Source organism: Carassius gibelio, chromosome B6 (assembly GCF_023724105.1).
Source record: "Carassius gibelio isolate Cgi1373 ecotype wild population from Czech Republic chromosome B6, carGib1.2-hapl.c, whole genome shotgun sequence".
NCBI lineage: Eukaryota > Metazoa > Chordata > Actinopteri > Cypriniformes > Cyprinidae > Carassius > Carassius gibelio.
The window spans coordinates 10,398,475-10,424,435 of record NC_068401.1 but is presented as its reverse complement, the minus strand read 5'-3'; the positions used below and the strand labels follow the sequence as shown (position 1 = coordinate 10,424,435).

The 25,961-nt window shown below is 36.5% G+C and overlaps 3 protein-coding genes across 6 annotated transcripts in view; 1 reads left to right on the top strand and 2 right to left on the bottom strand.

The window, feature by feature from the left end:
* Positions 1-1,235: 1,235 nt before the first annotated feature.
* On the bottom strand, positions 1,236-13,240 carry jade3 (jade family PHD finger 3). Its single transcript, XM_052559635.1, has 12 exons — positions 12,977-13,240; positions 9,801-9,863; positions 8,600-8,659; positions 8,421-8,500; positions 8,174-8,331; positions 7,902-8,092; positions 7,605-7,816; positions 7,057-7,224; positions 6,712-6,828; positions 5,339-5,797; positions 4,663-4,780; positions 1,236-2,506 (listed from the first exon to the last, which is right to left on the bottom strand). The coding sequence occupies exons 3-12, from the start codon at positions 8,646-8,648 to the stop codon at positions 1,665-1,667; spliced, it is 2,394 nt and encodes a 797-aa protein (XP_052415595.1). The 5' UTR covers positions 8,649-8,659; positions 9,801-9,863; positions 12,977-13,240; the 3' UTR covers positions 1,236-1,664.
* A 1,545-nt stretch (positions 13,241-14,785) lies between these two features.
* Positions 14,786-20,553, bottom strand: LOC127960160 (protein XRP2). Its single transcript, XM_052559748.1, has 5 exons — positions 20,240-20,553; positions 16,976-17,644; positions 16,039-16,153; positions 15,868-15,953; positions 14,786-15,769 (listed from the first exon to the last, which is right to left on the bottom strand). Exons 1-5 carry the CDS (start codon positions 20,414-20,416, stop codon positions 15,686-15,688), a joined length of 1,131 nt encoding a protein of 376 aa, XP_052415708.1. The 5' UTR covers positions 20,417-20,553; the 3' UTR covers positions 14,786-15,685.
* Positions 20,554-22,609: 2,056 nt separating this feature from the next.
* Positions 22,610-25,961, top strand: part of LOC127959336 (sodium/hydrogen exchanger 7) — a 47,119-nt gene continuing 43,767 nt past the window's right edge. The window contains exon 1 of one of the 4 annotated variants that reach the window (XM_052558441.1): positions 22,610-22,987. In XM_052558441.1, the coding sequence (XP_052414401.1) occupies positions 22,699-22,987 (289 nt within the window). In that variant the 5' untranslated portion in view covers positions 22,610-22,698. The remainder of the gene's footprint in view (positions 22,988-25,961) is intronic. The other 3 variants (XM_052558440.1, XM_052558438.1, XM_052558439.1) reach the window with 3 other exon arrangements.

Below are 25,961 nucleotides of genomic sequence, written 5' to 3'. Positions count from 1 at the left end.
ACCAAAAGAAAATCAGTTGAGTTCAAAGATAAACTGGTCAAGCTTGAAAAGAATATCAGATGACAGATGAAGTGACATGGAAATGATGGACAGCAATATTGGATGATTCACTACTCAAGTTTAATATTTAAAAGAAAGTTAAGACTGTTAGAAGACAAATAGAGTGCAGCAGGGCTTTACACACACACAAAAAAACACACACCAAAAAATCAAGCTCTTAAATTGATCCACAAACATGAAAAATACCAGTAAGCACAATTTTTCTGAATAAACCTCTTCAGATTATCGAGTTCTCTTATTGTGTTAGTTGACAGCCAGGAGAAAGGTACAGCCCGAGGAAACACCAGTGCAGAAATGGTGGTTTCTGGAGCGGAGAAGATGAATAAAACTGTGAAGAACACTTCCATTTGGAATAGCCAGAGGGCTCTGGGAGAAGAATGAGACTGAAGGAAGATGACAGAACACTAATTACTGCTCTAGAGATTTACACACAAGTTTAGGGTCAAAAAGTCTCCAGGGTTGAATATATTTGATCAAAAATACAGTAAAAAAAAAACCAGTAAGATTGTACAAAAAATCTGAAGTTAAATTTTTAATTGTCATTTATTCATGTGATGGCAAGGCTGAATTTTTATTGAATTATATGACCCTGTGCTCAAAAAAATTATAATTGAAGTTGAAAACAGTTGTGCAATTTTATATTGGTATGGATATTGTGATCAACTTCAGAAAGATTAACAGGATTTATTTAAAACAGAAATCTTTTGTAGCATTATAGAGGTTTTTACTCACAAATGTCCCTTTTGATCAATTTAATGAATAGCAGTATTGATTTCTTAAAACTTTAAGATCTTACCCCAAATTTTTACTCTATTTTATAATTCATAGCACTTGCATATTATTGCTTTTGTTGGTTTTGATGGCTTCTATTGTCATAATTTGTAAGTTGCCTTGGATAAAAGGGTCTGGTAAATGACTAAATGTATAGATTGTTATGAACTCTGAGCCCAGTTTATTTGGCTGACTTGGACATATGCATGCTTTTATTATTTTATTTAGTATGCTAAAATACTCACATCACATTAAAAATCAGGCAATTTTCATGGTCTTTTGCAAACATAATGAAAGAGTCTGGTGCCAAGAAGTCACAGAAAAATGGATCTGAGAAAAAAAAAAAGAAAAAAAAAAAAGAAAAAACTGTCCAGAAGGACAAAAGACCACTCAAACAAACATGATTTGTCAAATCAGAGTTCTTAAGTCTTTATTTATTTGCATAAGCATTTCATTAAGAAAGTAGGATAACGTTTCAGTACGTGGAAAGCATCTTAATGTGCTCCACATCTTAACAAAAACTACTATGTACAGTCTAAAAAGTGAGGTTCTTTTAATGTACAGAAACACTGCTTCATAGCCCAGAAAACCTACTGTAGTCCAAGTGCAACAGAAACACTTTAGCTGGTTAGAGACACAGTGATATATATATCAGTCCAACACAAAAATAGACCAATCACTTGCCAGGGAGAACTTTTTGGCACACTGTACTAAAAATCATCGGCTGATCCTCAACAGAGGAAAACAGAATCTGGCAGAATTCTGAATACTGCCAGAGGACTACAGCAATCTGTGGCAGTGGGTTGGAGAAGTTTTTAATGCTGTGCAGATTGTCACCTTTGAACTGATGTCCTAGAGCCAAAAGACAGTTTTGCTCGGCTGGTCGACTTTATGTAGTTTCCAGCAGGTCCTCTCTGGTTTTGCCTCCTCCCTCCCTGTCGACACTTCCCTTTAGCCTCGGGCTCAGAGTCACTGAGCTCTGCATCCGGGCAGTAACCGTCGCTCTCCTGGCACGGTTTGCTGCCCCCTAGCGGTCGCTCATTGGAAATCGGTTTAGAGAATCCGGAGGACTTGCGTGCGTTCTTCTCAAAAGCCCGAAGATCCTCAGTCCGTACTAAACTGACAGTGGCCTCCTTGAGGGATCGGCTGAAATGCTCAAGAGAGGTTTTGTGGAATCCTCCTGACTGACTTTTCGCTGAAATCTCATTGCATGTGTCCTTTTCAGTGGGCGTCTGGCAGGAAGTGTCTCTTTGGAGTACGGGCTTGTCCATAATGCCGTTGGATTTCAATTGGCGGGTTTTCTCTGGTTCGGGCTTGCCTTTCCGATTGGACGACTGTCCGTGGAGGGCAGCGTGCAGAGCTAAAGGTTTGCCAGAATGCTTCACGGCCAATGGGGGAGTCCCGCCGTCTCGTCGAATGTAGATGGCGGCTGGCAGGAGACCATTGGCACGCTCCTCTATCCTTAAATGTCCAAGATGGAGTTGCGGTTTGCCCTGACCGATGCCTCCTTCACCAGTGTCATACACGTTACTTCTGTTATCCGGACACAGGGGGCCATTACCTGATTTGGAGTTGGTTTTGCCATTGCCAAGCGACACTTTAGGCATTTTGAGTTTTAGGGTTATTCTAGGAGGGTGGAACAATGGGTTCTCTAAAGACGAGGACACTGGGAGCCCTGCAAATAGAAGTAGAAGTTAGTCAGATATTCAGTGGTGCAGGAACGTCAAAACAGTTCATTTGAACTCACTGGATCTCTTTGACCATTTAAAAAAAAAAAAAATCAACTTGAACTATAATAAGAGTAAAATTTAAGATCTTACTCCTAAATTTTACTCGATTTTATTTTTCATAGCATTTGCATATTATTTCTCTTTTTTGGTTTTGATGGCTTCTATTGTCACCATTTGTAAGTTGTAGTGTTGTCAAAAGACCCGATACTTTGGTACCAAGTCGGTACTAAAGAAATTAAAATGTGACGGTAGCAGGTTTCTTTAAGTACCGGTGGTACCGAGTACAACGCAATTCTTGATGCATACAGTGCTATGATTTCCGCGAAACCAAAAATGCGGACGGAATCTTAAAATCCAGTCATGAAAATGAAACTTACATTTTAATATGGACAGTCACGAAATTTGTCAAAGTTAGCATAAATTAATCAAATTAAATCTCCATATGGACTAGTATCTGTAAATGTTAAGCCGCAAAAGTTGGTTTGAAATATGAATCCTGCATGTTCTGCACATCTCTGTGTAAATGAATGAATGGCAGCGACGTGCGGGTTTGTTTACTACATAGACTGAAGCGCGTGACCCTTGCAGTAATTTCAGCATCTGTCGGCTCAATGAGGACATGAGTACATAAAAAACAAATCACCAGAACTGTTCTCAGTCACTTCACAAGCACTTCACCATTTCATTTGAGTAAAACCAGTGTCAAAATAAAAGTTCATTTTTACATAAAGGCATTGTGCTAGAAATATTAAATTATTTAGTAAAATGTATGTGATACTACTGCTACTACTGTTGAAAAAAATTATAAAACTCACAATATTTCTTCCATGTTTTAATTTTAATAGCAAATCCCCTTTATTTACCAAAAAATAAATTGTTTAAATTTCATTGATAAAAAGAAAAAATTAAATTTGGGTAATTTTATTACTTGTAGAAAAAGTTTAAACACAATTGTAAATAAGTATAAAGAATGGCATTGGTTTTATTTTTAGTGCTAAAAAGTTTTTTTTTTTTTTAATTAGCATATTTTTGTGTTTTGCTTTGGAACCGAAATTGGTACAGAGAACCGTGGATTTTCACTGGTAACGGTACTGAGTACTGAAATGTTGGTACCGTGACAACACTAGTAAGTTGCTTTGGAGAAAAGCGCCTGTTAAATGATTAATGTCAATATATTTTATAAATATAAATACATCCTTGGGGGGTACAGCTGGTGCAGTTGCACTGGGCCCTGCGGCAGGGGCGTGTCTACGTGGTGACACCACGTAAGGGTTATCACTATGCAAATCACTGCTACTTGAAAGTGAATCCTGCATAAATATGCAGATGTCATTCCCCAAACTTTGCAATGTTTGTGGCCAAAAAAAAAAAAAAGATCTAGATTTTAAATGGATTACAGACTAGAAAGCTTGCAAAGAGTGCCCATAACCAATAAAAAAAAGTCACTCTTTGTTTAGTGAGTTTATACACAATATACATTGTGCCTCAAAATATACATTTTTTTATTATTTGTAATGAATTCTGAGCCCAGGTTATTTGGCTGACTTGGATGGACATATGAATGCCTTTATCATTTTATTTAGTATGCTAAAATACTCACTACATCAAAAACAAAAATGAAAGAGTCTGATGCCAAGAAGTGACAGAAAAATGTATCTGAGAAAAAAGAAAAACCAACCAACATGAAATTTATTCTAAATATGAACATTAAGGTTTGACATTTCTCTTCACACTCTGAAGACAGATGGAAGACCATTTCAGTTGCACAAGCACACGTTCTTTTCAACTCAAGCATGCCAATTTTAACATTAGCAAAGAAGTTGAAACAAGGCAGAAGGAAGAAAGACCAAATAGATGGAGGAACAGAGAAAAAAACAGGCAAAGAGTCAGCCAGACATCAGAAGCTCAGAACAATCAAACACGATTTGAACTATAATAAGTGTAGAGTTCAAAGTTAAAAATAGAAATTAATTTAACTGTATTTGAAATATAAAATAGACATTTACATATATTAATAGTTATTTCAAAGCTGAAAAAAAAATCTAGAAATTAATAAAAACAAATCAAAAACAAAACAATAAATACAGAAAAGGGTAATTACCTGCAGATAACTCTTGGTTGATGAGTTTGACATGCAGATTGAAGATCTGCTCCTGAGCTTTACTCTGGGACAGCTTCAGTTTCTCTCTTCGACTCACCATGTAACACAAGTTTCTCACCTGACGAAATGACACGCACATAAGGATCATAACATCAAAAATCTCCCAACATAACACTATTTGTTTAAGCATGCAATTACCGCTGAAATATTTTTTTCAGAAATGCTAACAAAAACATTTAATTGTGTTACAAAGCATTTATATATACGAGCATAAGAGATCTTTCAAAAGTATTAATACACCTTTTGAACAATAATGTAAAAAAACAAGCTGAACTGTGTATTTATTCATTTTAAGAGAAGTACATGAGATGATGGGTATGTGCAAACACACATTTTCAAAACTGACTAGTTGTGGACGTTCTTGACAACTAGCTAAGATTTGTGCATTTCAAGATAGCTTAACTTCAGTAGAAGAAATATTCTACAATATACAGGCAGTGTTCCAGACTAAAACAAAATGTAACAAGCATTCAGAAAGAAAACAATATTTAAAAAAGAAAAAAGCATGAAATATTACAAGAAACAAAGTAGGTGAACAACTAGCATTTTCTAGAATGCAGAGAATAGAAAAACAACACAGATCTCCTCCATAATGACAAGAGACAAGAGTACCCACCCTCTCCAGGTCCTGCCGCAGATGCATGAACATGCGCATTCGTGTGTGGATGCTGTCCTCCTGTGGCTGCAAAAGCAGGTTCTCTTCATCTTCTTTAGGTGGCAGCAGGGCCTTGTTAAAGTTGCTTTTCCTCTTCATCTTCCAGTACTGAAAGATAAAGTTCAGCAGGTTGATTGGCAGTCCAAGGTCTTGGGCCACTTCTTCAGGATGAACGAGTGTGTAGAACTCCTCCTCCAGCTCCTGAAGCTTCTGCGCCCTCAAGCCCAGTTTCTCAGTCTCAGTGGGAGGTTTGTGACAGGCCGGACTCAAGCCTGCTTCTCCTGCTTTGGGTTTGCTATGCTTCAGACAGTAGGATTTGAACTTGACCTCATCACCTTCATCCAGGATGGTCTTCATCTCCAGCGTGTGTTCAAAAGCACAAGTGACGTGGAAAGGAATGGTGCAGTTCTTAACCGAACACTGGAAGATGAGAGACACTGTTTATATATGTATGTGCTTATATATAAATATAAAAAACAGTTTGGAAGACGAAACAAAAGTCATTCATTTGATAAAAGGTTCACCAAATTATTTCTTCAATTAACTTGGAAACTTACATCGTAGATTTTTATTTTATTACATTTATAGAGTTAAATTTGGGACTTTTTAAATACCCTTTTAAGACCAAGTTTAGAACTTTTAAGGAATAAATTGAAAGGAACATTATCTCTAAATGTAAATGAGTGTATTAGCAACATTTCAGAGTTTTAAAATACAACTTTCTACTCCAATTTTCATTACATTTTACAAAAAATAGCTTGAGGAATGAATATTTCTGCACCCAAACACAACTCTACGAATGTTTAGATACTTGTAATAGAAAACAAGACAAGGGAAGATATTATTTTGGCAGTGCATGCAACAATTAATAACATGACTTTATGAATTTAAGACAGCTCAAGACATTTTTAAGGCCTTAATTTGGGGAAGGGCGAATTAAGATTTTTTTTACCTGCCAAAACCCTGATATTAAAAATATATTTATGTATGCTATATATTGTGTACCAAAAGGTTTAAAATAGTAGATTTAAAAAATTTAATTAGTAAAAATAAATCACAAGTTACTCAAAAATATCACTAATTGCTTATTAAAATGAAATAGAATTCAAATTAGACTTACAATTTACAACCAGCAATGTTTTCATTGTAATTGCACTGTTAAAATGATGTCACCGAAGGAAGATCGCTTTCCTAAGATCTTATATCCAACTAAGCAATAATTCATTTCCAGACTGATATTATTATTATTATTATTATTATTATTAAGGAGTTATTCTTGCACCCAATTAATCAGTAGAAATGTTGACACACTTCTTTGCCCTATAAAGCATTACCTGTATACAGGCTCCAGTCTTGAGTTTACAGAGACTGCAGATGAGCGACCAGCGACTGGGAGGAATATGAGACACTTTGGTGATGGGTTCCATCCTCTCTGGGCATGCAATACTCACCTAAAGACAAATACAAATTCTCTTAAAACAAAACATAAACTCAAAAGTGAAGTTTTATGGCTTTTAGACCATGTCTGTTAACTCTATGCTACTTTTAAATAATACCAACAAACATGCTGGCATAGGAAAGATAGCTCAATTGCGCAATATTATTAATGAAACCACATCAAGAGCATACAACATAACAATAATGCAGGTGTAATTCCATCCTTATGACACAGAACTCACCTCTGGTATCCAGAGGGCACAGCTTACATGAGCCCATTTTGTGCCCGCCCTGGTGGCTTTCATTGCACCCCCGCTTTTAGGACACAGAAGGCACTGGGGATTGATGCCAAGCACACACGTCCTGCACAACCAGTTGCCATCTGGCACTTTCACAATACCATAGCAGGCCTGCAACAGAATAGGAGTGTGATGAGATTTAGCACAAAGCTATCTGCTTCTGTGCTTACCATAATTACAACAACAAATACATTTGAATTCCAATTTTAATAATTGCTTTTATATAGACCTATTGTTTGATGTTGACAAGATTTTCTTATCAATGTTGCGTTTATATTAAAAAAAATATATATATATTACAATTTAAAACAGCGGTTTCTATTTAAAACATTTAATCTATTCCATAGTGGAAAATGTGATACCTTTCTGGAATTTATTTCAAATATAACTTTTTTTGTAACATTAGAAATGTCTTGTTACATTTGCATTTAATGCACACTTGCTCAATATAAAGTCTTCTGATTTTCTACCGACAGTAACAAAGATCTCACCTGGTGCACACAAATGTTACACTTGTCACAAAAGACCATGTCATTGCCCTCCTCGCTGTCAGGTGAGCGACATACATCACAGATGACATCCTCGTCGTACTCGATTCCCAACCCTTCCTCAGTCTCGATGGCGTGGTTCATGTTTTCATGGCACTGTCTCTCCAATGCCTCCATCACCCGCTCCATCGTCAACTCATCCACCGGCCCGTCACCTGAATGGAACATACAAAAGGTACTGAATCCCCTGAAGCACGTCACGAGACCAAATCTTCTAGGGAAGCATTTCTTCTCGCTTACCCATCATCCCAAGTTCTGCATTGAGCTGCTGAAGCCAGTATAGGTCCATATCGTCCAGGTCGTATCTACACATAGCTTCTGCCAGCTCCTTGATGTTAACGTAACCCGTCTCCATAGAGTCCTGACTCCAGCACTGAATATATTTCCTTGGTTTGTTGAAGAGGACATCCTTTGGCTTCTCTGCTATTATCCTACACACACAAAAAACCCAACTTCAGTCACATGCAAGATGGTACATGTCCGAAATCCTGTTTTTATTCAGAGTGACAGACCTCACAGAGGGCTTAGGGATAGTGTCCGGACTAGCGAGCACTTGTACACCCTTTTCCCATTCCTGCTTCCATGTGTCTGCCAACAGGTAATAATCCTCAGGAGAAATATGGTGAGAGTCTGGAAGCTTCATGGCACTGATCAAGTCTTTTCTGAACACCTACAAAGGAGAAATAACCTTAATGAGTGATGAAACCTAATCTCTCATTCTTAAGGCCGATTCCAGGAGGTGTTTTCTATTGTGCTTACCTCTGCTGGTTTCTTCTGAGCAGAGGCGGGGGTGCCTGGTTTGCTTCCATACTTGTTCGAAGAAAACGATGTTGAGGGACCTTTATGATACAACAACGGAGTGAGCAAAGAATAAACATCTTTGTTCTGTATGAATCTAACATGTAGATTCAGAATTTTTTAAGGCATGTTTTACTTACTCTCATTGTCTGAACTGTCACTGCTGCTTGAAGTCCTGAGTCGTTTCATCCTGACGTATCCTGCAGTGAAAGTTAGAGAAGTACAGCTTTAGTATATCTTCAAATTAATGTTCTGCTTAAACCATTTAGGTACAATTCTTTCACCTACATTGAAACAAGAGAGCGGTTTTCACATAACAGAAGAAAAAGAAATATCAAAAAGCAGTGGTTTGCAAGCACTAGTAACCAGTGTTGGGCAGGAACACATGATCCTTCAGAAATCATTTTAATATGCTGATCTGGTGATCAAGAAACATTATTATCCATGTTGAAAACAGTTGTGGTGTTATTATTTTAGCTGGAAAAAGATATATTTCTTTTAGGAATCTTTTTATGAATAAAAATTTCTAGAGGCCAACATTTATTTGAAATAGTATGATGAAACATTTCTGCATCCTTTCTGAATATTGTATTAATTTCTTTAAAACTGAAAAAAATAAATAAAATAAAAATACTACTGCCCCCACACCTTTGAATGATAAGTGTAAATATTGCTCTTTATTACAATGCATTGTTATTTTGTGGCATATCAAAGAAATTATATAAATCCAAGAAAATATTATAATTCAGCTTTGCATTTACTCGAAAATATTTTTTGGATAGTTGTTAAAATAGGTATTACTAATGTAGCTACTAATCTCAAGTAGCATGGGTATATTTGTAGCAACAGCCAAAAATACATGGGTCAAAATGATTGGTTTTTCTTTTATGCCAAAAATCATTAGGATATTATATAAAAAACAATGTTCCATGAAGATATTCTGTTATCCATGAAGATATTCTGTTAATTTCCTATTCCTACCGTAAATATCAAAAGTGCATTTTTGATTAGTAATATGAATGGCTAAGAACTTCATTTAGTCAGCTTTAAAAGGCAATTTTCTCTATTTCGATTTTTTGCACCCTCAGATTCCAGATTTTCAAATCTTATCAAATATTGGTTTATCGTAACAAACCATACATAAATAGAAAGTTAACAGGTTAATATTGCATTAAATTGCATAAAATTACTAAATAACATTGTGGTATTATACATTTGATGGGTTTTTAAATGTTCAAAGATAAATTAAAGTACCACGCAAATATGACACACGGACATGATAATCATTCAGTACCCTGAAATATGTTATTACCACATAGAACGGAGCAGTTATTCACTCACCATAAATTCAAAGAGCATGCTACTGTTTTCCTCCACTGTGCTGCTTCTGCCTCTCGCTCATGCCTGAAAACAAAAAACAACACTTGAGAAGTGAACACATATGGTTCACAATCTGAATGAAAATGTGGGGCAGTAAAACAGGCGCGGAGGGTAAGAGAGAACTGATAGACAGCGAGCAATGCACAGCCTGGACTGTGATTTATTATGCACCAATACCTGACTGAGAGGCCTCCTTAAATAAATATTAACCAAGCTCACTAGGAGCAATTGCAGCCAAACCACACATACGAAACTACGCTCAGACACATCTTAAATGGACAACTCATAAGCAAGGCAAATTATCACAAGTGAGGATATTTCGGTTAAATTAATTCACTCACTACCAATTCAAACTGTGCACTGACAACTATTGGACAACCACTGAAATGTTTGAGCAGGAGTTGCCTATTTTGTCCAAACTCTTCACTTGGTTAACATAATTCTAGTGTCATCCTTCATTATCAAACTGATATGGATCACCAGTACTATACAAAACGAGTATTTTGTAAATGATATAAACTCTACAACTGCTGCATTATGACTGCTGCACACTGCAATGTCTCCAGACAAAGTAAACAGAAAAGCCACTCAGTGTGCCTCTTCAATGCTCCAAGAAGGACTTTTGACATGGATCTAAAGCCACATTTGTGACAGTAACAGACTGGCTTTCAAACCCACAGAGGAGCATCTGCTTCGGACACACACTCTCCCATTCGTACAGTGTGAATGTTTTTAAAAGGAAGCATTAATGAGACTGAAAAGGTTGGTGTGACTTGCTCACCACATTCTGAATTAGGAGTTGGGCCGCATCTATCATAATATCAAAGAATTAGTATTGTAGCGCCGCAGAAATGTTGCACCAGATCCACTTAGATCAAGTAAGCTTTGTGTGATTGACTCTTGTCTGTAAGTAAGACTGTTAATCAAGATCAATGAAGAACTTAATAGAGGGCTTTTCTCAAATCTGTAAGGCTTTAAGTCAAACTACAAATGTGTTGAAATGGGACGCCTGAATCTGATCTGGGTGGTCTTGCTTTGTGGTACAAAATGGCAAGACAAAATGACACCGTTCTAAAACCAACCCCCACTCCTACTGCGCCACGATAAAGCACAATGCTCTGCCCAGACAGACCACCCCACCCCACCCCACCCCACACCCCAACACTAACAGATCAGCGGCTGCTGAGAGTACTCCCCCCACACCCGCCTCACACTGGCCTAGTGTGCCAACAACCTGTCCCATTTACTGACTCTAGTAGAGATACAATGCACAAATCATCTTTGATTTCAATTTCTCTTCTCTTTTATGTTGAACTGACCATTTAGAATTTTGCAGACTAAAGTAAAATCATTTAGTGGATGTTACTGTTGACTTCCATGCACTGACTTGTATTTTTCATTCATTTCCTGCTTTCAAAGACACTGCATTGTGAACCAACAGTTTGAGTACAGACAGAGAAATATTTTATGGACCTGCTGAAAGCATGTCTCTTCACTAAATGAATGGGTATTATGAGACTGGGAGCAGCACTAACAAATTAACTAGGGCATCTTGTCTGTTTGAACAAACTGGGATATTTTCTTTGTGAATGAGAAACTGCTATAACACAGGCCAAGAATGAAATTTAATTTGTTCATTTTGTCATTTGAGTCAGTCCATATGACCATACACAATAAAATGATGTAACTTTCTTAATTTAGAAGAACATGGGTTCCACAAAGACCCTTTCAGAGAACAGTTCTTAAAATAAAATTTTTTATTCATAAGGTGGATTCACATAATCAAATATTTTACAGGCAAAAATGTCTGTTGTCTTTTGTCAGAGTTCAATAATTTATTATTATCTCCTAAATAAATCTGTTTTATACCAAAGCTCTCTGTTGGTCAACAGACTTTCCTGAACCTGTTGTAAATCTTTCACTGGATTCATATTAAAATGACTGAATTTCACCCACTAAAATTTGCTGATCAGTAAATGTGACATCTTTAATGTGTGGAGATCATTTTGATAAATCTAAGGAACATATTCCTAACTCACTCTGGCCTAGTCTACAAGCAAACCTTTATTTACGGACTATTAGAAGCACTATATATAACTGACCTAGGCAAAGTTACACACATCCCAACATTTGTTAATATCTAGTTTAAATATCTTAAATGTTTACAATTTATAAAAGTCAAATTAACCATACACTAAAAGCATGGAGATGAATTCCGGTGCCCAGGGATTTCGCGGGAAGCAGTGGGTGGGGGGAAACGGAAGCTCGAGGAGGGCATTCCCGCATTCCAACAACACTACTTCCGCTCCAAACTTTGTTGCACTCAATGCACTTTGCTCCTTCTGCTTCAGAATGAAAACTAGTCATACTGTTTTCGTGACATTTCTTCATTTGCTTTTTACAGAGTGCTTGCCATTGTATACACGTATGCGTTCTGTCGGTTGAATCATTCATTGCGCTAAGGACTTAGCATTTGTGTTATTTACCAAACGAGGAAGAAAGTTGTTTCATTACCACACGGTTTGTATTCATCACAATAAAAGTGGGCGACAAACTCCAGCGAATACATATAGAAGTGTAATTATGTAACAACCCAGTGTCCATTCACCAAATGCACATCGCCTCTTTGTACAACTGATGCATGATGCAACGAAAAGAAACATTTAATGAGCCCTTGTGTTATGTCATTATTCCCATGTTGGGTGAACAGATCAACTCAGCAAGTCCACACAACTAAATAAAGAATTGAAGGTTGAACACCGCAATGCTTTACCGTAAAGTCTCACTAAACAGCACTATGTTACTGTGTCTGTGTGAGAGCATGCTGGTTTCCTCCATTGCTGTACACGCGAGGGTTTCTGACGGCCTTGGCGCCAAACTCGAGCCGCCCTACACGACGAACCCCCTCCACTCTACAGTAGTACACTCTGCTGTTATAATAACACTTCCTGTAGCTATATAACAACATTCTTTAACGCGAGGATAATGTTGTCGCTGCTATCAATATTGTCCCAGTTATCTAATATGAAGGTAAAACCGTGCTCGTAAGGGATCTGTAGGAAGCAGCAGGCCTGGATAACTGGCACACTGAACCATGTGTAAAGACACGAGCAGTATTGTCCGTGCTGCACCCTTACCTCTCATCCAGAAATCCAGAGTGTTTCCACACGATCCCACAAAGCGATAGACTCTGCAAGGCCGTCTTCAAGTCAACAGTCCAGAGATGCGGTATATATTGGTATTTTGGTTGTTTTTTTTTCTTTTCTGTCCCACTGTCAATATCCCAAAAGCAGAAATAACCCTTTTACCACGACACACAACAGCGCTATTGTACTACCAAACCACTGGGTCCTAAACTCCGCCGAATTCATGACCCTCATGAGCGCCAGTGGAAACTGGAGTATTTAGCATACTTCGTTTCAGTGGTAGTTAAATATCCTTTAGTTGCAACTATGGAGGGCTGTGATGTAGGTTAGTTAATTATAACGTTTTTATAGTAAATGGGCCATTCTACAGAATTGGCGCAAACTGCCACAAAAACCACCAAAAAAAAAACACATTTAATAAGCATTTAAGTTTTCAAGTCTTAGATGTTTACTAAGATCCTTCTATTATCTATTGAAACCCACAATATTTCAAATATTAGTGAGCTTAAAATACATAGCGTCATCATTTATTGGGTACTTTCAATTGGGCATCATTTATTAGATACTTTTCTAAGGATGTTGAAATCTATTTTGGTATTTTTTCCCCCCAAACCATTGTTGTTTAAAAAAAATATTGTTAGATTTTTTTAAGAAGTGAAGTTCAAAAAATATGTATATTAATTGTATATGTTCTTTGTAAATTTTGCATGTCACTACCGAAACAGTATTTGTTTTAATGTAGTCCATTGGCTGAGAATAATTTTTACCCAACATTTATGGTCAGAGAATATTTCTGTCACTCTTTCTCATAGCTAGATGGTGAGGAAAGAGGTCCCATCATTTTGAGGTAAATGTGTTCAAAATCTGAAAATTCTGCAAGTTTATGCACCTTTTTTTAAGCAAACTTTTTTGAGAGTTATTCCATAATATTTAGTTTTTATATGTGTACCACTGTTCAGAACTATGCTAGCTAACCATGTGCTGATTAGCATCTTTGAGCTAGGTTCAAAAGTATTTAAAACAGTCTTTACTGAAACATTAGAGTTTCGGTAGTGACAAAAGGGAACCCATAATCCTCAAATTTGGGGAAAATAAAAATCTTTTTAGTCCAGTTATGAAAAAAACAACAACAATTGTTTAAGTATAACTTACAATTCTGTTATGTGATATGGTTGCTACCGAAGCATTATTGTCACTACAGAGACATGGGATGTTTTGTCAAAAATAAAGTGTATTAAATTATCCACTAAGATTGTTTTGAAATCAGTATGGTAAACTTTTTGCCTTTTACAAAGAAAAAAAAATACAACAAATCATAAATTACACTTGAAATATTGTTAAAAAATGTAATTGTTATTGATTTAACTCTTGCATCTACCAAAAATATGTTATACATAAAATAACGTCTGTGACAAACGTTATATGGCAGATATAAATCTTACTCGCAATAATTACAACTTCTTCAGGGATGTGTTTTTGAGCTTGACAAATCAGACCACTGCATTTCTTATTTAGCAATTTGTGTAATTTATGTTGTGGAAAACATAAGTAATCCTTACCACATAACCAATCCTAAATTAGCCTTCCAGGTTGGCCTTCAAACTGTTGGCATGTTTCTGACATTATGTAACACTACTTAACCAGATTTTATAGTAACTTGATATCTTTTTCTGTAATCAAATATGTACTCAACTCAAAACTATTTGCACCAGTTGATATTCATCTGAATACATAAGTGTAGTAAGATGCAGTCATATCAGATCTGTGTCTGATTGCAGATAAAAAGAGATGACACATAACTTTTGACTAAAATGAATGTATTGAAAAATCACAGCTTATATTTAACTCAACAAAACTGTCTCGTACAAATAAGAACCATTTAGAAATTTAAAAAAAAAGTACACTGCGATTCTCTCAAATGTTCAAACATTTTTTGGTCACAGGAAAGTTGTGCTCGCTTAAACGTTCCTACAAAAATAGAGAAGTGTAAAGGAGACAACTAAAGCTCCTTTTAGTAGTACATTCAACATATCAGATGGAACTTTCTTACATTCTTATCAGAACAGTGTTACCTTAAAAACTTATATGAACATTATAATGTTATTTGTTTACAATAAAAAACAAAATACTGAAAAAAACATAGAAAATACAATTTGGAGACAAGTCAAAAGCCATGATAACAAGAAAAGAAATTAAACACATGGCTATTAGTAAATATATATTTCTGTTAAATATATATATTAAAAAAACCTGATTCAACAATTCATGTTTTCTAGCATTTTTTACAACTACCTATTATACACAAACTAAACGTCTATACAATATGTACTGAAAATGTATACAAGCATAGGAGAATAAAATGCTATTTCCAGCTAGGGAAAAACCCATTCAATAAATATCTTTATAATCGAATTCATTATTTTCAGCATGAGGGATAAATTGTCTACAGCAATGTTTGATTAGGCTAAAGTTCCAGTTCTTGATTTTGTTCTCTATCTAAAGGCACTAGCCTTCATGATTGATACCAAATGTTAAAATATTTAGAACACAGAGCAAATATTTCTGTTAAAATAGTGGTTATAAACGTGTTGAGATATCAGTAGCTTCGCATATGTAATTCCAATTCAATGAAATGACAAAACTGACATAACCAAACAAATGTAAACCCACATTCATTTGAGGTGCTCCTCTGCGCCAGTTTCACAGTCCCATCTGCATGTCAGCAAAGTTGAAAAAGTTGTCGACATCACGCGAGGATGTATTTTTGCTCTCAGAAACAAACAGCTGAAGGAAAAGCAGTAGATAGCATGAAAAACGTTAGATGATCAGAGCAAATCCTCAACAGATAGACTTGAGAAGTAATAGCTTCCTCTTATATTTACCTTAGCTCCATTGAACACTTCGTTAGCAATGGACCGACACGCCTCCACCACACCATCTCCATTCAGCTCAAGGGCTACCACAGGACCTGCAGGAACACAGATCAGGTATAAGAGACATATATATTTGCCTGTACATGTTCTTATTTGGTAGAACACAATGCATTACGGCACCTTTGGTGATCCACTCAGTGAGGCTTTCTGCATTACTCTGGAACACTCGGTTCACATCCTCAGGACGCATGGAAACCTCTTTGGTCTGAATGAGGACAAAGCCTTTGGTGGTCGCCTGCATTAAGGTGGATGCAAAAAATGTATGCCACAAAATTAAAGGTTTTTTGCAAATCAGTTAGATTATGCATTGGTGAACAGACTAAAGTTTTTGTGCTTTTTTTTTTAAACTGAGAACCATTAAAATAAAACAATCACCACCAATATAAAGTTATTGATTTCTACGCAAAGTCAGTAACAAAAAGGTGAAACACATGATGCTTTGTCTGTTTCTTCCTCACAATTTCGCTTTGACAAATCCATATAATTGCAGAGGGCAAGGATAGTTTAGGTAAAAAATATTGCTGTAGTTTAAAGCCACGTGAAATCAACATTTCTTTTTTTTTATTGCACATTTGTTGTGTAAATGTTATTGATTCATGCGAATGATGTGTTATGATATTAATGTTTCCTGTTTTTTGCAGTTACTTCATTAACTTCTGAAAGTAAGAGCTGATATAGAGGCATTTTTTGGAGTCAAAAGGTTAAGTGAAGTTGGAAATAGTATACATTTCTATACATTATTAGTAGTATATAAATAGTATACATTTTCTATTTATATAGGTGGAGTGACTGAAGAAAGCTGATTTAATTTCCCAATTAACATGAAAAACTTGCTTCGAACAATGTTTTTCAATTAGACGCTAAACCAAATAAGCAGCACACGGCTTTTCTTTAGAAATGCCACTTTAGGAAATGTTGACTCATTCTGAATAACTTTCCTTGTTGAGAAACCTCAAGCTTGTAAGAAATAAGTTTCAGAGATGAACAGATATGCTCTACGTGATGTCGTTGTGAATGATCAATTCCACAGCATTAACTCTATCAAACGAGTTCTAACCTCATCAATAAGCTTGCGTGCGTTAGCAGTGGTGTAGTCTCCAGCGAAAAAGACAAACAGGCAGGATTCTTCGCTCTCGGTACGGCGCCCTCCTTTGGTCAGGGGCACTATGCTCCGACTTGATTCAGTAGAGATTCTCACAGACTTGAATTCGGACTCAGGATCTGGTAGAGGCACACACTCCAGGACAACAGCATCTTCTGGTAGGAGACTCCAATTGGTTTCCCCAGAGACAGGTGTGAAGTCGTGAATATTGCTCCAGTTGTTGTTAAAGATGCTGAGGCCTGCGTCCTTAAAGTGGAAAGCCAGCTCGGGGTAGTAGTACTGGTAGCAGCCAAACTTCATGCCTGTTGAAGACTCAATGATGGGCTGGGTGGCGCAGCACAAAAAAACATCCATTTTCTTGCAGTCTCTGGTGCGGAACTGCTGGCAGGCCACCACACACTTGATATCTTTGCAGTCACGGAAGAACACGCTGCCTTTGACCGGACCTAACATAATGCGGCAGTTCACGCAGTCGTCAATGGTAATGGTCGCCGAATGGTCGAATACGTAGATGTTACAGTTCTCACAGTCCTGAATAACAAACTGCTGGCCATTGAGTTTGCCTGGCAGCCGGCCCACTGTCTCATTCTTGAGGCCTGTCAGCATGAAGTCTTTTGGGTCAACCTGCAAAAAAAAAAAAAAAAAATTATAATAATTTGCAAACATGTTAATAAATAGAGAACTTATAAAAGCAATAAAACCATTATCAGCTATCTTTGCTCTCTAGTTCCCCTCATACTCTGGTAACAGGACGTTACCTCCATCAAAATGTGTGTTTATTAGTTAGAGACATTATGCTTTTGTAAAAAAAAAATAATAATAAAAATAATTCTGTTGTAGTAGACTATACTACAACAATTATACTAAAATTATATAACTATACTATAAAAAAACTAAGTATTAACACTATAAAGCCTAGTGTATAATATTTGATAACAATCATTTCTAAGCCCTCTAAATTATCAGCATGATCAAAACTTTGCTAAAAAACATTCTGTCCTCTGATTGATAGTTCACATTCTCAAAATTCTTAAAATCGTATTCTTAAAATCTTCACCTTCAGGTTGTGGTACAGTACATATGTCTGTTTGCTTTAATATTTTTAATGATTTTTATAATGAAACATGGGAATAGCTTTTGTATTGTTTTAAGACGAACATAAGGGACTGCAGTGACTTTGTTTACCTGATTATCAATGCATCACAGTTAGAAAAACTTGTTAAAATGTAAAAGTTTCAAATGTGATACAACAGGCTTCTGAGGAACATTTAGTTTGTCTTAAAATCATCATTGTATTGCACTGCATTTTGTTGATAATATTATATACCCAGTAAAATTAAAACCACAAAGCTCTGAACATAAATCTAATCTTACTAAGACATAATATTGGGAGATGGAGTGACAACTAATATTTATATGCATTTCGTGTAAGTATTCTGTTATATATTTATATAATTCTAGTTGATTTACATTACAAGCTATCAGAATTTTATCTTACCTTTTGGCCACATAAGTAACAACATCTGCACCCAAATGCATAATTTTGCTAGTTTGGGCTTCCAAATAAAAAAAAAATTCCCTACCCCTTGATCTCCATATTATCACTATACTATATGAGCCATAAAAGCCTGATGTATCGGATACTATACAAAACAAAACACATCTGAAACCTTTTTAAGATTTTCTTTCCTAATTTTAAACTAAAAAAAAAATCTATGGTTTTATGTCAAGCTTTACAAGGTTACACTTCAACAGGAAATTAATTCTGCATTGTTTGAAATACAATGAAATGATACCTCAAATCATGCAGCATGTTTCAAATTAATTTTCATCAGGCAGAAGATAATACACAAAATAGAAACAACAAGAAGGTGGCACCTGTTCTGTATCTGGGGAGAGACTATTACAGAAATCAAGAGCTTTTTTGACTTGGGCCAGTATGTAAGCACCTAACAACCACTTAAAACACCCTGGCAACCCTTATTGAGTTTACAGAATTTAAGTAATGTGATGAAACCTTTTTCTACTCTATTGTGACATATATCAGAGATTAGAGGATTATAGAAAACATGTAAGGCGGAGGCTTGTTCTATGCACCGGCTGTCATTCTACTACAATATATATCATGCATTTAGAAAACATATAATGCAAATTTTCAATTCAAGCCAAAATTTAACCCAAAACAGCCACAGAAAACTCATCAAGGAACACACTGTTTTAAAACACTAATTCCCAGTCAGGTTTTAGGACTAAAAACTGAACAGAGCCATCAAGTTTGAGTAGTTTTAAATAAATACAATACGTGACCCAAGTTTTGATATATTAATTGTTGAAAATGTACAAAATGGAGCATTATCTTTACTCAGTACCCTAAAGACTTTTGCCATAAAATAAAAGTTTATCATTTCGACCCATACAAGGCATTGTTGGCTATTGCTTTAAATACACGTGCTACTTATGACTGGTTTTGTGGTCCAGGGTCACATATACAAATATTTGTACATTTATCTTGTGGAAGTTTTCATTTCTTAACTCCTGCCGGTTGAGAACTACTAATCTAATCTATTAGATCAGACACTGCCTTTGACAGACCATTAGAGAAATCTCCAACTGTTGAACAAACTGTTATGAATTCATTGCCGTTCATTCTGCACTTGAAAGCATCGACCAAGGCAATATTTTAACATAAAAGATTTCAACTTCCGGACACTTTTGAATGCTCTCAACGCTCTGTAATGGGGTTAGAGGGGCGGACAGACACTCCCTCCTACCCTTATTACTCACTCTCTTCCTCCCTCTGGTACAGTCAGTGTCATACATGTTGATGGCGACACCACATATGTGCTAATCCTTTACACAGCGTTATCTGGCAAGTGCCAGGCTAACAAGTTGCGTGCCCTGACTTTAAGCCGATAATAAGCTCTGTCTATGTACCATAGCATTTTAAAACCTATAACCGCCCCCTGAGAGACACTCGTATCGATGGTCAGTCGAAGGCAACATCAGGAAACACTCAGAGGGGCCAAACCCATCGCTAGCGCGTTGTGAACTGCATAAAATGGGCTTAACAATGCGAACTGAGCTAACGCACATACACAAACAATAGCTATTTCTGACGGACTCTGGTTGGAGTTAATTCTGTATCACTCCTAAAGAAATTATGCAACGTTATGTAGTGCAGTCTAGTTCACAAAAACGGGTTCTAATGCAGCGTCGTACCTTTTCTCGTTTGTCCCAGCTGTATTGCTTGGGAGCCTCCTGGTTGTTGTCGCTGCCCAGCGCAGTGTTGTTGCTTTCTGGGAGGTCATTGCCTGTAGCGCTCTCGTCCCCATCGGGCAAAGCAGAGTCTTTTTTAGGAGATTTTCTCCTCGATTTTTTGGAGAAGAAGCACCCCATTTATGGACGATCAGTCGTGTGATATGTCAGCGCGCCCCTCCTGTTGTAAATGCCACGCGTTTCTGAAATAGTCTCGATCAGCCGCAGCAGCGCTGCTTCTCTCTCGCCCTCCCCAGAAAGTAATCAAGAACGCGCAACCTGTGCGCTTCCCGTTTCCTTGACCCTCGAGTCAGCCAATCACTACAGCGCAGCGCGTTACTAGGGAACAGCGAATCAAAGCTGAGCCGTATCTACGACGTCTGACCCCTGGCACATGCAAATAAAGCATTTCGTTCGTGCGTTGTGTTAACTCATCTTGGCATGTGAATAATTCATGTGAATTATAATATTTGTGCACTCCGATTACACTGTTGGATATTTGTATTTTTGCATATAGTCTTACATATCTGTGTATCATCATGTCCCATTATTGTTTAAAGATGAGCTTCTTTTGTGTATGATGTTTTGCTTTTATTGGCGACATTTAAAAAAAAATGAATAAAAATGAAAATAAAAATTGAAAAAAAGAAAAGAAAGAAAGGTAAGTAACATTGAGGCTTCCATTTGTATGGAAATGCAGTAAGGCCATATGTTTTCTGTGTGTTTTATACCATTTTCACTCAGGAACTGTACGTTACATAATTAGCACTCATTTTAAAAATATTATGTTTCTGTGAAAATGAAATGTAAGTGGAAGAAGTACAGATTTCAGTTTCTTTTTATTTGTTTGCCAATAAAAAACCGGAAAGATGTTAGTTAAAACCTTTTATGTAAACCAGTTGACTTTTTTTTCCCTGTGAAATGTGGTTTGACAGAGAAAACTTTCAGTCTCTATTAAAAGATAAACATAAAAAGTATTTTGGGCTTTATGGTGTGTGACTCATCACTTACGTATAAATTTGTACTCAGTATAGGCCTACATGTGACACACACAGAAAACACATTAGCATTGCACTTGGCTGTTTAACTGTTGTGTAAGCAACATACATATACAGTTCTTTGGTAAACTGCATGCATGGACTCATCTGTGTGATGGAACATGTCACCTGATAACAAATTAAAATGACTCATAATTAAATAAATAGCATTTGATAAATATGCAGACTTTAGAAATAATACCTTTTATTCCGGAAGCACAAAAAAGAAAGCTTTCTGAACTGATTGTCAAAAAGTTGCTGTCTAAAGCACTGTGACAAAATTCTGGAAACTTGATCTAAACTGACTTACACTTGCAAACTCTGCATAAGTGAAAACAACATTTAAATCTCAAATGTCTGATTATTTTTGGGTAATAGTCATTACTGTACTACAAAGATAGTTTTGTTCTCAGAACCAGAAAATGATGACTTTCCATTTCTCATAATAGCAAAGGAAGTGTGATACATGCAGAAGAGCAAAAAGGAAAATTTTCATTCCTGTTTATTTCCATCAACGTGACAGCTAGACCTGAGGTCAGTAAAACTGTAGGTTGTCACATTCTTCAAAACAACTCAGTTTTCAGTTATCTAGACTTTGCTTTAAATGTTTGTATCCCTGTTGAAATTTTAACACATCAGATATCTATATCACCTCTTCAAATTGTCGGTTCAAAAATATTAGCATATTTACAGCAATAGCCAACAATACATTGTATTGGTCAAAACCTTTATGCCAAAAATCAATAGGATATTAAGTAAAGACCATTTCCCATTAAGATATTATGTAAATTTATTATTGTAAAGAAATTAAAACTTAAGTTTTGACTAGTAATATGCATTGCTAAGAACTTCCTCTCAATATTTTTTTTTTTTTTTTTTTGCACCCTCAGATTCCAGATTTTCATATAGATGTATCTCTGGCAAATATTGTCATGTCCTAACAAACCATACATCAACGCAAAGCCTATAAATCTTAATTAAAAATAAATAAATAAAATAAAAATTTACCCTGAGGTCCAGGGTTAAATTAATTTAAGTATCAATAACTACAAACCAGAGTAAAACACACAGGCCTACTGCGTGACAGGCAGCTTGCTTCTTTTGTCTTCCTGGGGTATAAAATCAACACTTTTTTAGGTTAAGCACCTCCACTGCTCATTTGTTGAATTAAAAACACAAAAACAAACACTTCATTGAAGAGGTTCAAGCACTGTTTTGCATGACTCGTGGAATCAAGGTACTAGTAGAGTGAGAGTAGAGTATTGGTGTGCGTGTCTCTTTAAGAGCTTGAGCCGTGGTCTGCTGTGATACCTCTCATTATTGCTTTGGCTCTACCTGACGCAGCTGAAGCGGTTGTGAGGAAACCCGCCAACAGCATCTCGCACCATGGAGGCGGCCACAGCACCAAAGCCATGGACATTATATGCATTAGGGGGACACGGTTCACTGTTTCCTATTTTAATGTTCTTTTTAAACCAATGTTGTCAGATACGAGCAGATGACGGCGGCATGGAGGAACTTGCCACGGAGAAAGAGGCAGAGGAAAGTCACAGGCAGGACAGCGTGAATTTACTTACATTCATTTTGCTTTTGACACTCACTATTCTCACAATATGGCTCTTCAAACACAGAAGAGTGCGCTTCCTGCACGAAACAGGACTGGCTATGATATACGGTAAAAAAAAAAAAAGAAAAGGGGAAAAAAAAGAAAGTCTTTTTAACGTTGCGAAATCCATTCGGCATCGTCTGTGTCTCAAAACCGAATGAACCGCTGAGCTCGACAGGCGATAGCAGCATTTTTTGGCCCATAGTACCTAGTCATCAGAGCTGAATCATTTTTAGTCACGTGTTTTTGCGCATTTTCTGTCTAGATAGGCAGCTCACTAGGTATTGAGACACAGCCATGATGTAAATTAGCTAACGTTAAGCCTCATAAGAATGACAGTGTAGCCTGCTAGCTTGAACGAGTGCTAATACAAACATTATGCATCGAATGTCATTGTATTTCAGTGTGGTTTTTAAATGGCTGGAATAGATTGAAGATCTTGAATGCACCAAAATAGCTGACACGTGTATTAGCCCATATGCAACCCACAGTTTTGCTATTGCATAATATCTTAATGTGTGCATGACTTTACACCATCACTCAGACTCGGGAGTTTCGTTTCTTATTTTGTTTCTGTTATCCTTCCTGTTGAGTTCCTCATATTAGCTTTGATTAGTGCGACAGCTTTTGTATTTCAGGTTGGATCAGTTTAGTAATATGATGTTATGCCTTCTGTGTCAAGACTGAGTCCTCCTCTATAAGCTCTACTTTAAGGGAATAGATCACCAAAAAATACATTTACTCTTCCTTGTGTTGCTTCAAACCTTTTTTTTTTCTGCTGTGGAACACAACATTTTGAAAAATTATACTGGTTGCTTTCCAATGCACTTGCAATTAATGGCAACTTTTAAACGACAAAAAACAAAAACAAAATAAAAGCCCTCTAAAGCATCAAAAATATTGAATTGTACACTATAGTCCTCCTGGTCTTTTGAAGCCATGTTACAGCTTGGTCATTATTCATTGAAAACATTGACGTCGGCCCTAGTGTTCATGAGAGAAAGAGTGATCTCTGCACTTTTGAATCTGAATCATAAATTGCTCTTTTGAAACTTGAGTTGGTTTATCCAGTACACAGAATCTAGTTGCAGACAGATAGTCAACAGATTGCTTGGAGTAAAGTTTATCATTGCATCGCTTATGACAATTATTTTTACGATCATTTTATGGCAGTCTTTTTGAAGCTTTTACACTCTCTCCCCATTCATTGTAATTGCATGGACAAAGGGAACAGTGTGTTTCATCAAAATGTAGTCTTTTGTGTTACGCAGAAGAAACAACATCATATGGATTTGAGAGTAATATGAGGATGATTAAATGAAGACAGTGTTATTTTTTTATGTACTGATTAATTAAGTGTGAAAAAATCAAAGGCCTTCACTGAGGTCAGTAAACAACATCGGTCTTGACATGCCATGTCTTCAGTGAAAATGAGAGCTCTATCATCAGTGGTTGCTCTGAAGTTCAAAAGCATTACTTGGACACGAGGAAAAGACTGGGTTGAGACAGTAAATATTGAATAGATGAATATGACAGGCATTACCATGTGCATGCATGTTAATTGATGTCCTTGGGTTTTTTCTTTGTGTCTGACCGAGCACATACATGTCTGACATATTGAGCAGCAGTTATGGTTTAAAATGCATGGCTTAAAATGCAATGTAAGTTAAGAGCCACATTCAGCACATTTACTTTTTTATATTAAACAGCATTTACAACAGTTCACCAAAAGTCTTGGGGACTTCCAATTCATCTTTTGCTGTATTCTTACTGTGAAATTAATAATAGGGGATTTTATAATAAATTCAGTAGACAGTAGCTGGTTTTCTGTGTGAAGTTTAAACAGAACTACATACACTACCATTTAACAGTTTGGACTCCGTATAATTCATTTAAAAGAAATTAATTATTTTATTCAGCAGGGGCACATTAATTTCATAATAAGACAGTGAATACAGGGAATTTTACAAAAAGCTTTTATTTTAAATTAATGCTGCTTTATGTTTTGAACTTTATGTATGAAAAAGAATTAATGAAAAATTATGATTTCCTCAAAAATATTAAACTGCACACGTATTCAACATTGCTAGGATCGTTTCAAACAATGCATGTACGTCAAGGCTATTCTGTTTCTACTAGGTTATTATTTTTTTAAACTTTTTCACGAATTGCACTCAATCACAATGCAGATTTGACTTCAGCTGCTGCGTTGAATCAGTTTGGCTCAAAATAGCATTTTTTTCCTTGTTGAATCAAGATTGACATGCTTTGGCTCTCAGAACAGAGACACCTGTTCACTGGCTGGACAGATGGGAACATTACAGTTGTTTACTTGGGTGTTTTTTGTTTTTATCTATCTGTATTTCCTACTGTATATTACAGCATTCGGACCGGGCTGTCAGGGGCTCTCCTATCCCTCCTGGAGAACAAGAGAAGCTCCATGTGATGTGTTGTAATTGTATTTTGGTTTGGTCTGCTGTGACATATGCAACAGTGGAGGGGAAGACAAACACTAGCATGAGCTGGATTCTGATTGGACTGGAATGACGTGGTCATTCATTGTCTTTGCCAGGTTCTAAATGTGATGCTAACCCTATTACTAATGCCCTGCACATGCTCATTTAAGCTTTACTGCACACTGCATGTGTGTGTTGTTTTGTTCTTCAGTTGTAAACGCACTCTTCCGTATGTTAAGTTTAGTGCTGGAAGTCGTACTCTGGCTTGTCTAAATGCTGATGACCAATGTAGCCTTCGGGATTTGTGTGCTGTTGTTGTTACATTGGCGTAAACACTCTCTCACACACACACACACACACACACACACTTGCTTGTATACAAAATATACAAGAATAAGTACGAATGACATTTGATCAGTGTTTCTCGTGGTCTACGCAGGTTTGCAATCTCTCATAAGTGCGTATGGCCAAATAAAACATTCAACCAACAGGAAGTGGTGTGAAGAAGTGTGAAAAATTTAGTTTGAAAAATTCTTTAGCTTCATGAGGGAAAAAAAACAATCTAGTTACTTTGTTTAACTGGTTAG

What these genes read in the sequence shown, in the direction of transcription:
- jade3 (XM_052559635.1), bottom strand. Translation starts at nt 8,648, where the DNA reads ATGAAACGACTCAGGACTTCAAGCAGCAGTGACAGTTCAGACAATGAG. An exon ending in ATCCCTAAGCCCTCTGTGAG is followed by an intron (nt 8,093 to 8,173) that starts GTCTGTCACTCT and finishes TTGTGTGTGTAG; the next exon opens with GATAATAGCAGAGAAGCCAA. An exon ending in TGCAGAACTTGGGATGATGG is followed by an intron (nt 7,817 to 7,901) that starts GTAAGCGAGAAG and finishes TGTTCCATTCAG; the next exon opens with GTGACGGGCCGGTGGATGAG.
- LOC127960160 (XM_052559748.1), bottom strand. Translation starts at nt 20,416, where the DNA reads ATGGGGTGCTTCTTCTCCAAAAAATCGAGGAGAAAATCTCCTAAAAAA. An exon ending in CACTGAGTGGATCACCAAAG is followed by an intron (nt 15,954 to 16,038) that starts GTGCCGTAATGC and finishes GTGTTCCTGCAG; the next exon opens with GTCCTGTGGTAGCCCTTGAG. An exon ending in AAGTGTTCAATGGAGCTAAG is followed by an intron (nt 15,770 to 15,867) that starts GTAAATATAAGA and finishes CTTTTCCTTCAG; the next exon opens with CTGTTTGTTTCTGAGAGCAA.